This window comes from Salvia splendens, chromosome 22, assembly GCF_004379255.2.
Source record: "Salvia splendens isolate huo1 chromosome 22, SspV2, whole genome shotgun sequence".
Taxonomy (NCBI): Eukaryota; Viridiplantae; Streptophyta; class Magnoliopsida; order Lamiales; family Lamiaceae; genus Salvia; species Salvia splendens.
Window position 1 is genome coordinate 7,542,170 of NC_056053.1, and position 17,366 is coordinate 7,559,535.

At 43.3% G+C, this 17,366-nt stretch overlaps 1 protein-coding gene across 1 annotated transcript in view; it reads right to left on the reverse strand.

Annotated features, from left to right (window-relative positions):
- Nucleotides 1-17,366, reverse strand: part of LOC121787134 — a gene marked incomplete at both ends in the record, with an annotated part of 138,046 nt that overhangs the window by 57,068 nt on the left and 63,612 nt on the right. The window contains one exon of the mRNA XM_042185782.1: nt 14,207-14,931. Coding sequence (XP_042041716.1) covers nt 14,207-14,931 — 725 coding nt within the window. The remainder of the gene's footprint in view (nt 1-14,206; nt 14,932-17,366) is intronic.

Below are 17,366 nucleotides of genomic sequence, written 5' to 3' on the forward strand. Positions count from 1 at the left end.
AATCCGAAAGGAGAGAACAAATCGGTCTCTACTCCACATTCCATGAAATCGGTTTCTACTCATATATCTCCCATGATCCCACGTTCATCACTCCCAACCAGTCAATCAACATCATTTTATTTCACCAATTACAAGCTTTCAACGGATTTCACAATCTTTTGACAGACGGAAAAGATGGATTCGGACGGCGACGGATTGCTGAACATGGAGGGGATGACGAGAGATAGATGGAGGAGTGACAGCGGCGGTGCGATGCTGATTGGGACAGCGATGACACTGCTCGTCTGCTCGATGAATCCCGAACAGCAGCAGCGACTGAGCGGACAGCAGCTGCGTGGACGACGGGGCGGCGCTGAAGCCATCGTGTTTCGGGCAGAGGCTGCGGCGGACAGCAGCAGCAGTCGCGGTTGCTCATGACGGAAGCGTCCGGAGCGGATGTGGCGACGGGAAGAGCTGTAGAACAGTAGAAGAGTGAGCAGAGAGAGAGAAAGACGACAGTGTATTTGAATTGAGAAGAGGATTTCAATCCCTAGAATTTCACGTAAGGTAAGGATTATGGATTTGGGCCTTGTTTTATTTAATGTTTTGGGCAAAAGGAATTAATTTTAAGATTTGAGCCTATATTTTGGTAAGGAGATGGATTGGAATTAATTTGGTTTGGGCCAAATTAATTGAATGGAAGATTGGGCTGGAGTCCATTAAATCAACGGGTGACTTCACGCACGCTTTTCAAGAATGGAATAGAACACAAGTTAAGGCTTTAAACGAACGAGGTGGGCTTTCGATCTAAAGTTTTACTGTGGGCTTTCGAACTAAAGTTTTACTGTGGGCTTTCGAACTAAAGTTTTATTGTGGGCTTTCTTTTTAAATAAGGACTATGTCTTAAGTATATTTATTTTTGCGAAATATGTTTGTCATGCCATATTTTTGTGTTTCTATGAGACCTATCTGAAGTGGCTTTTGCCATGTATGGTTAATCGAATTCGGGTCTGACTAGGGAGTGAATCCTTACTCAGGATAGTGTACACCCCGTAGATCGTGCGCTATCTCTTTGAGTTGGCCGGTCTAGTGGCTTGGAATGTGGCCACATTCCTTGTCATGTATGTTCAGATATGGTATGGTGATGTTGATGATGTTGAGGTTGATCATGATGATGTTGGTGAGATGTTTTAGTGACTCGGGCCCTTTCAAAGTTAAAACCCCGAGGTCACTCGTTAATGGCATGATAAATACATTTTTTTATAAAATATTTTCGGCATGAGTCCACTGAGTGCATCAAGTACTCAGCCCTGCATTTTTTAAAAATGTGCAGGTTGAGCTGTGAAAAGCGCGGTGGGTGTTGAGCAGAGCTGGTGAAGATTTGTGTTTGCTTTTAAATGTTCCGAATATACATACTAATATTCTTCTCTCGAATGCTTCCGCTAAATGTTGTTTCTTTTGAGTTCGTGTATTGTTGAGATATCTTCATTTGGAGTTGTTGATCGTTGAGACACTCAGATTTTATTCGAGCTATTCCCATTTGTTTCGAGCTATGGTCGAGTTGTGTTGTTTTCCCCTTTCTTCCCCGCTTCTTTAATCCTCCCCTAGTCGCGATCAACCGTGTTTTCTATCCTTAGAAAATGCGGGCGTGACATTAACTAAGCTAAAATGGCTGTCAAAAGTGTTAGAAAGAATGTACTAGTTGTCTCCTAGACCCTATTACCCAAGGTGTAAAACCAATGGATAAAAGCCTACAACTAATGGTCCTTTAACTTGACTCCTAAAAGATGATCATGGCTCCTAATTCTATACTAAAGGCACGAAAATAAGAGTAAATTAAAGACTAAATGGCTGCTACACAACTAACCAAGCAAGAGAAACACCAAATCATCAATTAAACTACCTAAACATGCATTGAAAACACCAAATGAAAAGCTGAAAACTAAAGACTCATTGAAGAAGATAAAGAAAGCTTCATAATACATAAACATGGTGAAAGAACACTCAAGAACCGAGCTCATCGAACTCATGCAAAATCATACGAAAATCACACCCGACGAGGTGCCAAAAACACACAACACATGGTTGATTGTTTTGAGACTTTTCTAACTCCTTCTCCACGTTTTTTAACCATAAACTAACTAAGAAAAAGCTTGAGAAACTGATTTAAAAGCTTGGAAAGAAATTTTAACTAAACAAGAACATAACCAACACTAGAACTAAACAACAAGCTAAAACCGGAAATCAAACAAGAACCAAACTTTAAAACACATTAAACACAAACACTTAGAGAAATTACTACTTGAAATGAGCTTTTAAAACAAGAACAATAACAATAACTAAGAGTGAGAAATGTGCAAAAGAACTACAAAGTTAAGAACAAGCAACTAGTGAAACAAATACTACTACTAAATTACTACTACTTCAACCCATGATGAACAAAAGATCTTGGCAGCCTTGAGTTTGAAATCTCTCTTCATAAGGAGGAGAGAAAAGGTTTTCTAGATAGAGAGTAAACTACACTAACTAAACTAAAGCTAAGTGGTGAGTGATAAGTGGTTCTTGGAAAGTTAAGTACTTTTAATACATATATCTAATAAAAGATATTTCCCCTTCTTTTTTTACTCTCCAAGGGCATATATGGGCGTGTGTAGCAAGTGGGATTTATCCTTGATAAGTGTGTGGAAGTGGCTTTAATCATTTTCCCTTCGGGTTCAAACTGGCCAGTCCAACAGCTTGGGCAGTTTGTGTCTTCTTTGCCTTCTTCCTCCGCATTCTTCCATTTCATGTCATTTTGCCCTCTTTCTTGCATGTTTTCCTCTTCGTGCCTTCATTAAGCAGCTTCCTAACTTAATTATCCATACCCTGCCAAAAAGCATCTTTTTTCATGCAAATATTTAACTAATAAGTGCGAAAAGTGATCAAATCCGAGTGACGAAAACTAGCCTATCATAAACGCATCGAGCTCTCGAGCTTTTTTCAGAAAACAAACAAAATCACACTAATTCAATGTGTAAATCCAACAACATGGAACACAAATTAACAACCTAACTTCACTAAGAATTAAACACAATGCTCTGAAAACAAACAAAATCACACTAATTCAAAGTAAATCCAACAACATGAACACAAATTAACAACCAAACTTCACTAAGAATTGAACACAATGCTAAGAAAACAAACAAAATCACACTAATTCAGTGTAAATCCAACAGCATGAACACAAATTAAAAACCTCACAAAATTGGAACGCATAAACACAGGAGATGAAGATGGAGACCTGTGGATATCTTTCTTCTGGGCTAAAAGGCATTCCGCATTCCAAAATGCACTTTTTGCCGAAAATATGGCCTTTATTACAGGAGAGAGGGTCAATAAAGGGCTTCAAGCAGAGTGAACAAGTGTCGAAGGGCTTGATGGAATCTCTCCCCAATCTCTCACTTTGCGTACCGTAACCAAGCTTCCGCTTCTCATCGTACGTGAAGAATGCTAAATCGTTGTGGTGCATGAAATGAACTAGTTAAATAAATGTCGAGGTGTTTACATGAAATAAACGTGTGCATGGGTTCATGCACACAAGAGTTGTATGTTGCGAAGCTTATATCAACACATAGCGTGAGTTAGTTAGATTGATTGGAGTTTGTTAATTGTTTGTTAGTTGTAATGTAGCTATATAAGCTGTTTTCACTCATTTTGTAAACCATACTTATGAATTAATGCAAAACTCTTCTCCCTCCACTCTATCTTCTCCCTTGCGTAGCTCTACTCGTGTAGGTGCAATTCCAGTTACCGTTCATAGCTCCGGTGACCCCAATTCTGCACCAAGTGGTCCGATCTGGCTCCTGTGATGGTAGAGACTCGCTCCAGTGACATGTGTCGGTTGGAGTAGATGCTCTCGGCCGCCATGGCTGAATTCTCTGCAAAAGTGACGGAATCCGATCGGAAGCATGAGGAACTTGAATCGTTCCGCGACAACTCTGATAGCGCATGCGATCTAGCCATGAAGGAACTTCGCGAGAGACTCCTCGCTCTTCAACTTCAACAGAACGAGATTCTGACTTGTTTTGCGCCGGCTGCTAACGGCGTTCCCACGGGTCAATTCGGCGGAAATCCTCAACCGCGCCAGCAATACTTCGTTACGCGGCAATCGAAGGTCGACTTCCCTATCTTCTCCGGCGAGGACCTAGTTGGTTGGATACTACGCTGCGATCACTTCTTCACCGTAGATCTGATTCCAGAGGAATCAAAGGTCCGTTTAGCCGTGATCAACTTTGAAGGTCGTGCTCTGCAATGGTTCCAAAATTGGTCCAAATATCAGGATCGAGCAATGTCTACTCCTTGTTCGTTGTTTCTGTAGGCGCTTGAAGGCAGGTTTGGTGATCAATTGCTTGGTGATCCTATGAATGAGCTCCTTGTGCTGAAACAAATAGGTTCCTTCTCTGACTACCATGACCGATTTGAATTGCTATTAGGTCGTGTATCTCTCTCTGAATCTTATGCGATTAGCCACTTCATTAATGGATTGAAACCCTTCGTTCAAAAGGCTGTGAGAATGTTTATGCCCCAAACACTTGTGCATGCTTATGCCTTAGCTAGATTACAAGATATGTCTACTCTAGTGAGGGAGGGATTTCCTCACAATAACCGACGATTTACTACTATTGATGCTAGATCCTCACACAACTCTACCCTGCTGCTCCCTACTCCTATAAAACCTGCTTTTAAATCAAAACGGTTGCTCACTGAAGAAGAAATGGCTGATAGGCGAGCTAAAGGAGTTTGCTATGGTTGTGATGAGAAGTTTGAGAGGGGCCACCGTTGTGCTAGGAAACAACTACTTACTGGAAATAGATGAGGGGGTACATGCTGTTGAAATCGACTCTACTCCAATTAATGTAGAAATAGGTGAGGAAGAAAATCCCCTGATTTCAATACATGCTATTAATGGCTCTTCCTCAAGGGGCTTTAGAACTATGAGAATTACTGAGAGGATAGGGAAAAGGGCACTTCATATCCTCATTGACTCAGGGAGCACTCACAACTTCTTTGATCTGCAAGTAGCCAAAAAGCCGGGCTTGTTACTCACTGGGGTGAATCCAGTATATGTTGATGTGGCTGTTGGAAACCGGTTGGAATGTAAATCTATGTGTAAAAGATTACAATGGTCACTGCGGGGTACCATCTTTGTAACTGATGTGCTTCTTTTGCCCTTGGGAAGTTGTGATATGGTTTTAGGCATTCAATGGCTAGAGACATTAGGTGATATCCAATGGAATTTTAAAACCTTAACTATGGATTTCACCTTGAATGGTATGAGACATTTGCTGAGAGGAGGCCACAATGAGTAGTAGATTGTACATGCTGTCTCAGAGAGGGAAATGAATAAAATTCTTGGCCATAATGAGGGAATCCAGTTATGTTGTATCCAACTGAATGATGAGGACCACTCTGAGCTATTTGCTGTACAGGGCAATGGTGAGGAGAAACAACAAATCCCTCATCCTATCCAACTATTCTTGGAAGAGCAGACCTCTTGATAAGGCTAATTTCATGCATAGGTCTAGGGGATAAATTCATATAATTACGGGGTCTAACACACGTTTTAAGCCAGGTGTGTGAAGAATTTCGCCAGGTTCAGGAAAGAGAAATGACAATCACATGGTCCGAGAAAACTGGCAAATGAGTGAGCATTGTGGAGCAATTGCAAGACGGAGGAAATCTCGGAGCTGAAGGGATAGAATGGAGATTTCAACGAAGGCTTCTAGAAGATTATGTCCGCACCTATATAAGGAATGAAGCATGCATTCTGGAGGGATCTTCTCGATGGAGGCCTCATTAACAGTCTGTGGCTCGTAGCTCACTTTTTTCTTTTACACACTTGGGTTCTTTAGAGGGAAATTCTGGGGGTTTGCATTTTGGGTTCACTTTTCGCTTTCTCGCATTTCAGTTGGGTTGTAATACCGTCCTGTCGAGGGCGAAGAAATAAGTTCCATTTTATTTTCTCGTATTTTGTAGATTTCACCGAGCTTCGCTGTTCGGAGCTCGGCCCTCTGTCTTTTTACCGAATATTTCTGTGTTTAATGCAAGTTTAATTTTCTGTCATGTCGTTGATGTTGATTTCTGATTTCCTTTCTGTGATTATCTGGAGTTTGAGTTAGTTTACTTGTGTTGGATGCGTTTCATAATTGTTCACTGAATCTGTGCAGAGTAATGGCTGGATCGGGTTGATCAGAGTTTGTTGGTGGTTGAGTCGGAGGTTTGAATTTGGTGTTGTAGCTGAGTTGATTGGAATCGTTTGAATTCGGTGTTGTAGCTGAGTTGATTGGAATCGTTTGAATTCGGTGTTGATCGGAGTAGATCTGTTAGATCGGAAGATATAGAGTTGATTGAGGTTGTTGTTTGGTTCGGATCGCTTGGATCCGGAGTGGATTAAGCATCCGACGTGAATCTGAGCAGAGTTGGTTTAAATTTATGCCTAGCCTTCGTGTTTTCATTTCATTCCGTCTAGTATATGTAGATTTGTGTTATTTCCGGGTTGTTGTAAGTTTCCGATGACCCAACTTTTATATTCTGTTCGAATCTAGATATGTGCTCTGTTTTCTTCATCTTCGTTTTTTATTCAGTTAAAAAAATGCATGTCGTTGTTAGTTAGAGTTTCAGTTTGTTATTTGCAGCCTTTCTGCCGTACTTGCTAATTCTGGAATTATGGTCCCCACTGTTATATGCATCCTGTCTGGTTCTATTAGGTAGCCGTTTACACGGTCTAGAAAGGGAATTTAATATCCCTTAGTCTTGATGATGTTTGATCTCAGCATGTTTACAGTTTCCTAGGTATAGTGTTTACATTTCTTGCCTAGGTCTAGTAGTAGTTATACCTCAACCCAGTTTGCGTGGCAGCAGCCGCCTTTGTCAAGAGTCTCTAAACGCTTTCTTACGTGTCCATCTTTGTGGGATCGACCCCTGCTTCTCTATACTAATCTATAGTATTCGGGTTGAGGGATCTTTGAAGGGGAGTTTTGTGTGTACAACGACAGAGTATTCCGTGTTCCATTGAGTTCCTAGACCAAGTGATCTAGTGGATTCATAGGACTTGGTATCTCGACCTAGCATAGCACATCGCATTTCACAACATGAACACACATCTTTCTCTCCTCTCCCTTCACCTCTGTTTTTGCTGAACCAACCACCTTGCCCCCTATGAGGTCCCACAACCATAAAATCTCTCTTGTTCATGATGCTACTCCAGTCAATTCAAGACCTTATAGGCATTCTGCCTTACAGAAAAATATCATTGAGAAACAAGTCTCTGAATTATTACAACAAGGCTTTATTCAACTGAGCTCAAGCCCATTTTCTTCCCCAGTGGTATTAGTAAAGAAGAAGGATGGGACATGGAGAATGTGTGTTGACTACAGGAGATTAAATAAACTCACTATTAAGGATAAGTACCATATTCCTCTCATTGATGAGCTTTTGGAAGAACTCAGAGGAGCTACTGTGTTTTCCAAAATTGATTAGAGGGCTGGCTACCATCAAATCAGAATGGAGGTGCAAGACATTCCTAAAACAGCATTTAAAACTCATGATGGCCACTATGAGTTTGCTGTAATGCCCTTTGGCCTCACAAATGCTCCTGCCACATTTCAGAGTTTGATGAATGATGTGTTTAAGCCTTTCTTAAGGAAGTTTGTGCTGGTTTTTTTAATCATATTTTGGTGTTGAAACGAGGATTTTTTTTAACACGTGTGCACAGAAATAGATCACTGCAAGCGCTTGGTCAAGACACCACGCTCCTTAAATCCACTAGAGCACAAGGTCTAGGAACTTAAGAGAACATAAAGTGCTTGGTCGTTGGACACACATCGACTCCCCTTCAAAAAAATATAAATCCCTCAACCCGAATACTATGAATTAGTATAGGGAAGTGGGGTCGATCCCACAGAGATGGACTCGCAAAGTAGTGCTCAGAGACTTTGGACAGACAAATGGCTGCTGCCACGCAACAAAAGGGTTGAGAATTTTAAACTAACTCTAGACCTAGGCAGAAAATGTAAATGCTAGACCTAGGACATGTTAAACTTGTAAATTCAGACTTCGACAACAAGAAACATAACCACTTCCTAGACAGTGTAAACAACTACCTAATCTAGCTAAACAGAATATGACTGAAAGTGGGGACCATAATTCCAAAAATGGCAAGTACGGAAAGAACTGCAGATTAACAAACTCTGACGCTAGCTCGCAGCAAAATGCATCCTCTCAACCGAATTAAACTTGCAGATGAACAAAACAGAGCAAAAAGCGAGATTCGACAGAATATAGAGATTTGGTCGTCGTTATCTTGCTGCAACTCGGAAAAACATCAGATCTGCGTACACTAGACGGAATGAAAGTAAAACACGTAAACTAAGCATGAAAATCAGATCGAAACTACTCAGATTCACGTCAGAATACTTGATCCACTCCGGATCCAAGACATCCGAACCCAACAACCAACAAATCCAGCAAATCCAACCAAAATTCTTCCACAATCCAACTCCAATCTCCCGGATCTGACCATTAACCTACAATAACTCAGTAAACAGCTGCGAAACGCATCCAACTCAGACAATTTAAAACTCCAAAATCTCAATAAGCGAAACGATCAAACCAGAAATCAACACAATCGCCATAACGGAAAATCAAACTTGCATTTAAACCAGAAACTATTCGGTGAAAACAGCGAACCGAGCTTCGAACAACGAAGCTCGGCAGAGTAAGTAGAATACGGAAAGCGGAAAATAAATTGTTTCTTCGCTCCTAACAAGAGCGGTGTTACACCATATCGGAAGCTAAGATGAAACCCGAACGTGCGAACTGAGATCTCCTCAAAACTAGTATCAAGTGTGTGTGTGGGAAAGTGAACTAAGCAACAGGCTGTGGTGAGGTCTCCCCCGAGAAGATCCCTCCAGCTTGCATGCTTCTGCCTTTTATAGATGCGGACATAGCCCTTGAGTCTTCGTAGAAATCCCTATTCTACCCTTCAACTCTGGAGCTTCCTCCGTCGAGCAATTCTCTTCATAATTGTTCACTAAATCGCCAGTTCCTCGACCTTGTGATTTTTTGGTCTTCTTTCCTGGACCTGGCGAATTCCTTCACACACCTGGCTTAAAACGTGCGTTAGTCCTAGTAAAATCACGAATTAAATCCCTAGACCCATGCATGAAATTAGCCTTATCAAACTGCTCACACTTAAACCATGCTTGTCCTCAAGTATGAAAGACAAGAAAAAGAAATAAGGCGAATTTCAATGCACGCCCCCCCCCAAGTACTATTCTACAAACAAAACAGACTCCTAGACCTAGACAACTACAACACGAAACACATAAAAATCACAAAAGAAAAGAAAACACATAAGCGCATAAACTGGTATTTTCCTAGCAGCCATCCCCACAAGTTTAAGGTCAATCCAAGCATTTACAGCCTCAGATTCCTCCCCCTCCCTTCTTCTGTCTAGTCAAGTTGTCAGTTCGTCAAGATAGCCTTCTGACTTCCCAATTGTTAGATTCACTCGATCACTCATTCCTCACCAGGGATGTTAGGATCGGATCGCTCTTAAGTTAAAGTTACTCCACTGATGCATCGGGTTATGAGAGTTTCTCCTTCCTACCGTCTCCTTTTTATTCCTGGGTCTGGTTACTACTGCTTCCTGCCCTTAAATTTTTTTATTTTTATTTTTTTTTTTTTCCTGGACTTCGTCCAGCTTATACCTCCGGTTTTATTATTTTAACTCCTCCCCTGGACTTCGTCCAGCTTATACCTCCTTTTCCTGGACTTCGTCCAGCTTATACCTCCTTTTCCTGGACTTCGTCCAGCTTATACCTCCTTTATTCTCTACTCCCTAAGCATCAAGTGGTAGCCCATTCTTTTTACAAGTTAGCTCAAAGTGTATAGGCTTATAACTCGCTCTTATAGTAGGGCTGCACAACTGGGTTATCTAAGGCATCCTCTATCGTTCTTACTTCATCCAACTGACTTTGATTTATTAAGAGAAAAGGATTCACAATTTAACATGTATTTTCTCTTCAATTACTCTCCCTAAGGGGCTTTTTGCTATTTATTTTACCAGTTATGCAAACACGAAACCTAAAAAAAAACTTCTACAAACTCCTAGACCTAACAGAATATGTACAAGACACTAACTGCACTAACTGCGTCCCCCCTCCCACTTCATTTATGCTTGTCCCCAAGCAATCCGTATGAAGTGGAAAGCAGGCCAGTTAGTGGCGACATGAAACGAACTCAACAAAACACAAACTTCTCACACTTAGACCAAGCATTGGGCTAAGTGGGAGAAGGAACAACATACAACACAAAACATGTTATGACATATAACCCCTTCTCACACTTAGACCAATGCTTGGTCTAAGTGGAAGGGTTCAACACATATATACAGAACCTAGCATGCTGGCAGGTAAAACAGAAATAAAACGAAAGAACTGTTAAATAAAAGAAAGAAAAAGTTACTTGGGTTTGAGGGGAAATTCAATTCGGTGTCTGGCCCCCGTGGGAGCCAAACTTTGGTGGCACCGTCGGCTGGGTCACCTTTGCTTTCTTCCTGGCCGGCATCTCCGGCTTCTCTGGTCTGTCATCAGTAGGTCGGGGTATGGCTGTCCTCAGGATCACGGGTCTAGCGGAAGAGGGGGTGATGTGAGGCCTCGGGCCTTGTGATGGCTTCTGCGCGGATACACTTCCTGGACTTAGCGTTGTAATGTTGCCGCTAGACCCAGGAATAGTTTCTGATGCATCCGGGAACTTTTTGTGCAGCCATTTCAGCATGGTCGTCATCAAAGCAACACCCTCCGCCATCCTGTTGGTTTGCTCACTTGACGAAGCCACCCAATCGGTGATACGTCCCCTCAGGACTGCGGCCTCTTCCCTGCTTTTTCCGAATTCCCTTCGGATCTCAGTCATTTCCTTGCGTACCCCGTCGATTCCTTTCCTTACCTCCTCAACTTCTTTCTGAACTCCCTGAACCATCAGCCTGACTTCGTCCTCAGTGGCTTGATCCTTTACCTCCACACCATCGGGTTCCTGCTTGACTTGTGCCTCTGACTTACCGACCTCATAAAAACACACCTCCTTCCCTCGGGCGATCAGCAACCCCTTGTTGAAAAAAAAGTCGAAATTGAAGACTTCCGGGGCTGAGCACATCTTTACTACATGGCAGGCCTTGCTGATTTTAATTACAATGTTGCGCTGCAAATAGGCCCCGAGAAGATGGCACGTGTACAGATGCGTGGACGGGTTGGAGGTGACTTGATGGCAGGCTTGGGCTAACCAATAACCCAAATGAACTCGTACTCCTGTGGCCATGCACCACGTAAAGTATAGGTCGGCGGTCGTCAGGGCGTTGTTGGCAGTGCCCATCAAGTTGTAGCTAACAAAAGTTTGGGCGAATCGCAGGACCCGATTTTCTATATGGTGTGCCTTCGAAAAACTTGTTTTAAATTGACCCACTCTTGAGTGAGTCAAGAACTCCCACGCACCTTGTGCCTGAAATCCTGGCGTCAACTTCGGCGGACCAACCATTCTGTCGTTCCACAGGCCCTCATCATCTTCTGTTCTCGTTAGCAAGCCCATCCGCAGCGTCCACTCCCGGATACTCATCCTATGTTCTTCATTAAAAAGCCTGAAAGCTATGGAATCCGTATCCAAATCGGTGGTGGATTTGAACCGGAAGGTGGAAAAGAATTCACGGGCCGCGTCGACTGGAACTTCGAAAGTGCTGTGCTTTAGTAACCAATCAAAACCGATTGCATCGATATACCCCCTGAACTCATCGTTAGAGCTAATATGTTTGAGTTCCGCCGGGTGGTACATTTTTCCGGACTTCGCCACCTTTCCCTCAGCACTCTTTTCCTTGTATATGGCCACACGTTTTGGATCGTCAAATCTTCTCATATCGTCTAGCAGCTCTTTTGTAATCCAAATCTCCGTTGGCTCAAAGTTCAGTACATCCTCGTCTTGCTCCTCCTCTGAATCACTGGACCTGGCAGGATTCTCGGGCTCTGTGGCGTATGGTACCTTGGCGGGTGGAGGTGGTGACACTAGCGACCGTACGCCTCCCCATAAAGTGCTCTTTGAAATCCGGACCGGTGCCAACTCCCTCCAAAACTCTTTTACCCCACAATTCCTTGCTCAAGTAAATTCCTTCTGCCAAAACACACTAAAAGAAAACATCAAACTAAAAAAACAAATATGAAACGCCAAACTCCCCGGGTCTAGGATATGACAGCATCAAAAACATTCCCGATGGGTCTGGTGTTTCGAAAATATTTTTGGAAGAATAAAATTTTTTATTTGTTTGGATTTTTCTTGATTTAAAGAAAGCAATTAAATATTTACAAAATTGTTGTCAAGTGTTCTCAAAATTTCCTGGATCAGGGTATGGTCAAACTTTTAATTACTAGACCCAGGAGATATTTTAAAAACACTTCCTTCCTAGACTGGTTAGGTGATATCAAAGAGTGCGCGTAGTGGCACTTCGTCCACTACACACAACTCTGAGCTATCCCTAAAGACCTTTATCCTATGTCCATTGACAAGAAAAGGTATGGAATTTGGTGCACTTCCCTGGATTTCAACTGCTCCGTTTGCTCGAAGTCCCATGATGATGTAAGGCCCAATCCATTTAGACTTTAACTTTCCAGGCATCAACTTGAGCTTGGATTGAAACAAAAGGACTTTCTGTCCTACCCTGAGTTCCTTGACCCGGAGATTTTTATCATGCCAAAGCTTAGTTTTTTCCTTATACCACATGGCAGATTCATAAGACTCAAGCCGTAACTCTTCCAGTTCCTGGAGCTGCATCTTCCTCTCTTCTTCACAAGCCTGCGGATTCATGTTGATCTCTTTGACCGCCCAGTATGCTCTGTGTTCGATTCCCACGGGTAAGTGGCACATTTTTCCGAATACCAACCTATATGGTGACATACCAATAGGTGTCTTATAAGCTGTCCTATAAGCCCATAATGCATCATCCAGTCTCTTACTCCAATCCTTCCTAGACGGGTTCACCGTTTTTTCGAGAATGGCCTTTATCTCCCTATTTGATATTTCTGCCTGGCCGTTGGACTGAGGATGATAAGGTGTAGACAACCTATGGTGGACTCCGTATTTCTTCATGAGAGCCTCTATTGTACGGTTCTTAAAATGGGTTCCTTGGTCTGAGATGACAGCCCTAGGGATCCCGTACCTGTTGAAAATGTTAGACCGCAGAAATTTGGCTACTTCCACAGCTTCGCAGGAGGTCGTAGCTTTTGCCTCTATCCATTTCGAAACGTAGTCCACCGCCACAAGTATGTATGTATTCCCATATGAAGATGGAAATGGACCCATAAAGTCCATACCCCAAACATCGAAAATCTCACAAACAATCACCGGAACTTGTGGCATTTCGTCCCTTCTAGAAATTCCTCCAATCTGCTGACACCTTTCGCAATTCTGGCAGAATTCGAATGCATCCTTATGTAATGTAGGCCAGTAGAAACCACTGTCTAGAACCTTCCTTGCAGTCTTCCTAGGTCCAAAGTGACCCCCACAAGCTAAAGCATGGCAATGATTCAGCACATCCCTTTGCTCCCACTCCGGAATGCATCTCCTAATTACCTGGTCAGCTCCCATTTTCCACAAATACGGATCGTCCCAAAAGTAGTATTTGGCTTCACTTTTTAATTTCATCTTCTGGGCCCGGGAAATTTCGTCGGAACTGGGCACTTCTCTAGTGACCAAGTAATTTGCTAGATCAGCGAACCATGGCTCTGCATTCGCCTGGCATTTCCTTTTTTCAGCATCTCCTGGACCTGTTGCTGCCATTACTTCTTCCCAATTGATAGGTCTAGGAGAATCGTTAAAATAATAAAGATGTTCTTCCGGGAACGCGTCAGGTATTGCTTCATCCGTCTCACCTTGGTAAATGCGACTCAGGTGATCAGCCACCTTGTTCTCCGTCCCCTTCTTGTCTCTGACTTCCCAGTTAAACTCTTGTAACAGTAACACCCATCGGATCAACCTTGGCTTAGACTCCTTCTTTGCCAGTAAGTACTTTATCGCAGCGTGATCTGTGAAGACTATCACCCTCGACCCGAGCAGATATGGTCGGAATTTTTCAAAAGAGTACACGACTGCCAACATTTCCTTCTCCGTGGTGTCGTAATTTTTCTGGGCTTGATTTAGCGTTTTTGACGCATAGAAAATCACGTAACTTTTTCCGTCAACTCTTTGACCTAGCACCGCCCCTACTGCATAGTCACTCGCATCGCACATGATTTCAAACGGCAAACCCCAATCAGGTGCTCTGATGATGGGGGCAGATACTAATCTGTCCTTCAGCAGCTGAAAAGCCTTAATGCACCCCTCATTAAAAACAAACTCAACATCGTTATGCAACAGATGAGTGAGTGGCTGAGCAATTTTGGCAAAATCCTTTATAAATCTCCTGTAGAATCCTGCGTGACCTAGGAATCCCCTCACTTCCTTTTGATTTGTCGGGTGGGGCAGTTTTGATATCACGTCCACTTTTGCTTGGTCCACCTGTATGCCCCTTTCCGATACTACATGCCCCAGGACAATTCCTTCAGGGACCATGAAGTGGCATTTCTCGAAATTCAAAACCAAGTGCTTCTCTTGACATCTTCTCAGCACTACATCCAAGCTCGCCAGACATGAATCAAATGAATCCCCGTATACAGTGAAGTCGTCCATAAAGATCTCGATGCAATCTTCCAGCAGGTCTGAGAAAATACTCATCATACATCGTTGAAAAGTGCCTGGTGCATTGCAAAGGCCAAACGGCATTCTCCGATATGCATACGTTCCGAACGGACACGTGAAAGTTGTCTTCTCCTGGTCCTCGGGGTCCACGTAAATTTGGAAATACCCACTATATCCGTCCAAGAAACAGAAATATTGCTTGCCTGCTAATCTCTCCAGCATCTGGTCAATGAACGGAAGGGGAAAATGGTCTTTCTTGGTTGCCTCATTCAATTTTCTGTAGTCAATGCACATCCTCCAACCGGTGACTAGCCCGGTCGGTACCAACTCATTCTTGTCGTTCTTGACAACCTGGATTCCCGACTTTTTGGGTACCATGTGTACTGGGCTAACCCATTCACTGTCTGGTATGGAATAAATGATTCCTAGGGATAACAACTTCAATACCTCCTTCAATACCTCTTCCCTCATATTGGGATTCAATTTGCGTTGAGGGTCTCTGCAGGGTTTCGCTCCTTCATTTAATCGAATGTGATGCATGCACAGATCAGGGCTAATCCCTACCAAGTCAGAAAGTGTCCAACCAATAGCGTTCTTGTTCCTTCGGATGACTTTCAGCAGCTCCTCTTCCTGTTCCTTGATCAAGTTGCTGTTGATAATCACCGGAAAAGTCTCATTCGCCTCAAGGTAAGCATACTTTAGGCCTGGCGGAAGTGTTTTCAACTCCTTCTTGGGAACATCTTTTTCCTGGGGCAGGGGGTTCTTTTCTGCTGCTCCAGTCGTCATCCCCTTAGTCGATCCAGGAAGATCTTCCTTGCTTGCCCCATAAAGTGTCTCCCTCGATCTGGCTAGGTCGGGCTTGGTGCAAAATTCCAGAATTGCTTCTGCTAGCTCATCTGACAACTTGCTCGTATTCATTGCTTGGCACCAACTGGCCACCTCCCTATCAACAGCATGACTCATCTCTGAGTTCTCAATCTGTCCCTGCATTAATTCAGTCTCGAGGTATTCCTGGACCAAGGGGTTAATGATATCTACAGAATGCAAATTTTCAACATCAAGTGGCTTCTTCATTGCCTCATCTATGCTGAATGTATATTTATCCCCATTGTAATCGAGACAGATAGTACCATCAAAGACATCAATGATAGTCTTAGCAGTTCGCAGGAAAGGTCTCCCCAATAATACTCCGCCAGACTCTACAGACTCATTATCGCTCATCTTAATCACATGGAAGTCAGCCGGGTACAGGAAGTCGTGTACCTTGACTATTATGTTCTCGAGCACTCCTTCAGGGCAGATGCATGACCTGTCCGCCAATTGGATCACAACCTTCGTATCCACCATACCTACTCCCACTAACCTCTTGTATATGGACAGGGGTAACACATTTATGGATGCTCCCAAGTCACACATAGCATGCTCAATTTTTACATCGCCGATGGAAATAGGCAAGGTGAACATACCTGGGTCATTGCATTTCGAAGGCATCCTCCGCTTCTGAATTACCGCGGACACATTCTCGCCTATCAAGATTTTTCCACTAGGTCTAGCCTTCCCAGCTATAAACTCTTTGATGAACTTGCTGAAAACTGGCATTTTCAAAGCCTGTAAGAAGGGTAGATTTATCTCCAGTTTCCCGAAAATATCCATAAGATCCACTGGCTCATCCTTCTTTTTCTTTGCCTCTCCTCGGTTTGGGAAAGGTTTTGGTCGTTTCCCGGTTCCGGAACATTCACCTGCTGAAGATTCATCGACTCCTTTTTTCTCTACCAATTCCGGTTCTGGATCTAGGAAAAATGGTTCGATTGTCCTGGGCAGCCGTTTCTCTAAATCTCCTGCCTGAAGTTCATCTCTAACTGCAGGGTTGCTTTCAACCGAGTTTCTTGATTCAGTGGTTTTTTCCTCTGTTTCCTTATCCTTAATGGGGGTCGTGACCTCTCTGTACCTCATGACCGGCCCTTCGTACTCCTTCCCAGATCTCAGCGTGATCTGGCTAATATTGGCTTTGTCAGGTGGTCTTACCGATGCAGGAATCTTGCCCTCGTTTCCCCGCATATCACTCAAGGAAGTAGCTATTTGAGACAACTGTTTGGCCAACATATCCATTGCCGCCTTCTGTTCTTGCTGCGCATCCTGAAGCTTGTGGACCACATCATTGTTCGACTGTAAATTGTTCTGAATGTGCTGCTGGGAACTAACGAGGTCGTGAACCATCTCATCAAGGTTCCTTGGTCTAGAGCTTGGCTGACTAGGGCCTGGCCCTATATTTTGGTTTGTTCCACTTCCTTGGCCTGGGCGAATGTGCCCTTGACCTCCTGGATTGTTGTTGAAATTACTTCCTTGACCTGGGTAAGGTGCTTGGAAATTCCTTTGATGTGGTGGTACATAAGAATTCCCTTGATAATTTTGATTCTTGTTTCCCCAGGTCGAGTGATCTCCTTGATTACGGTTGTTCCAATTTCCTTGCCCCTCATGATTTCTCCAGTTACCCTGCCTCTCGGGCTGCGGTGCGGACTGTATACTCAGTTGGGGTGCTGGCTGGCTTTGCTCGTTTTCAGACCATCTAAAGTTCGGGTGATTCCTCCAGGGTGCATCTCTTTGTCTTCCTTGGTTCCAACTTCCATCAGGAT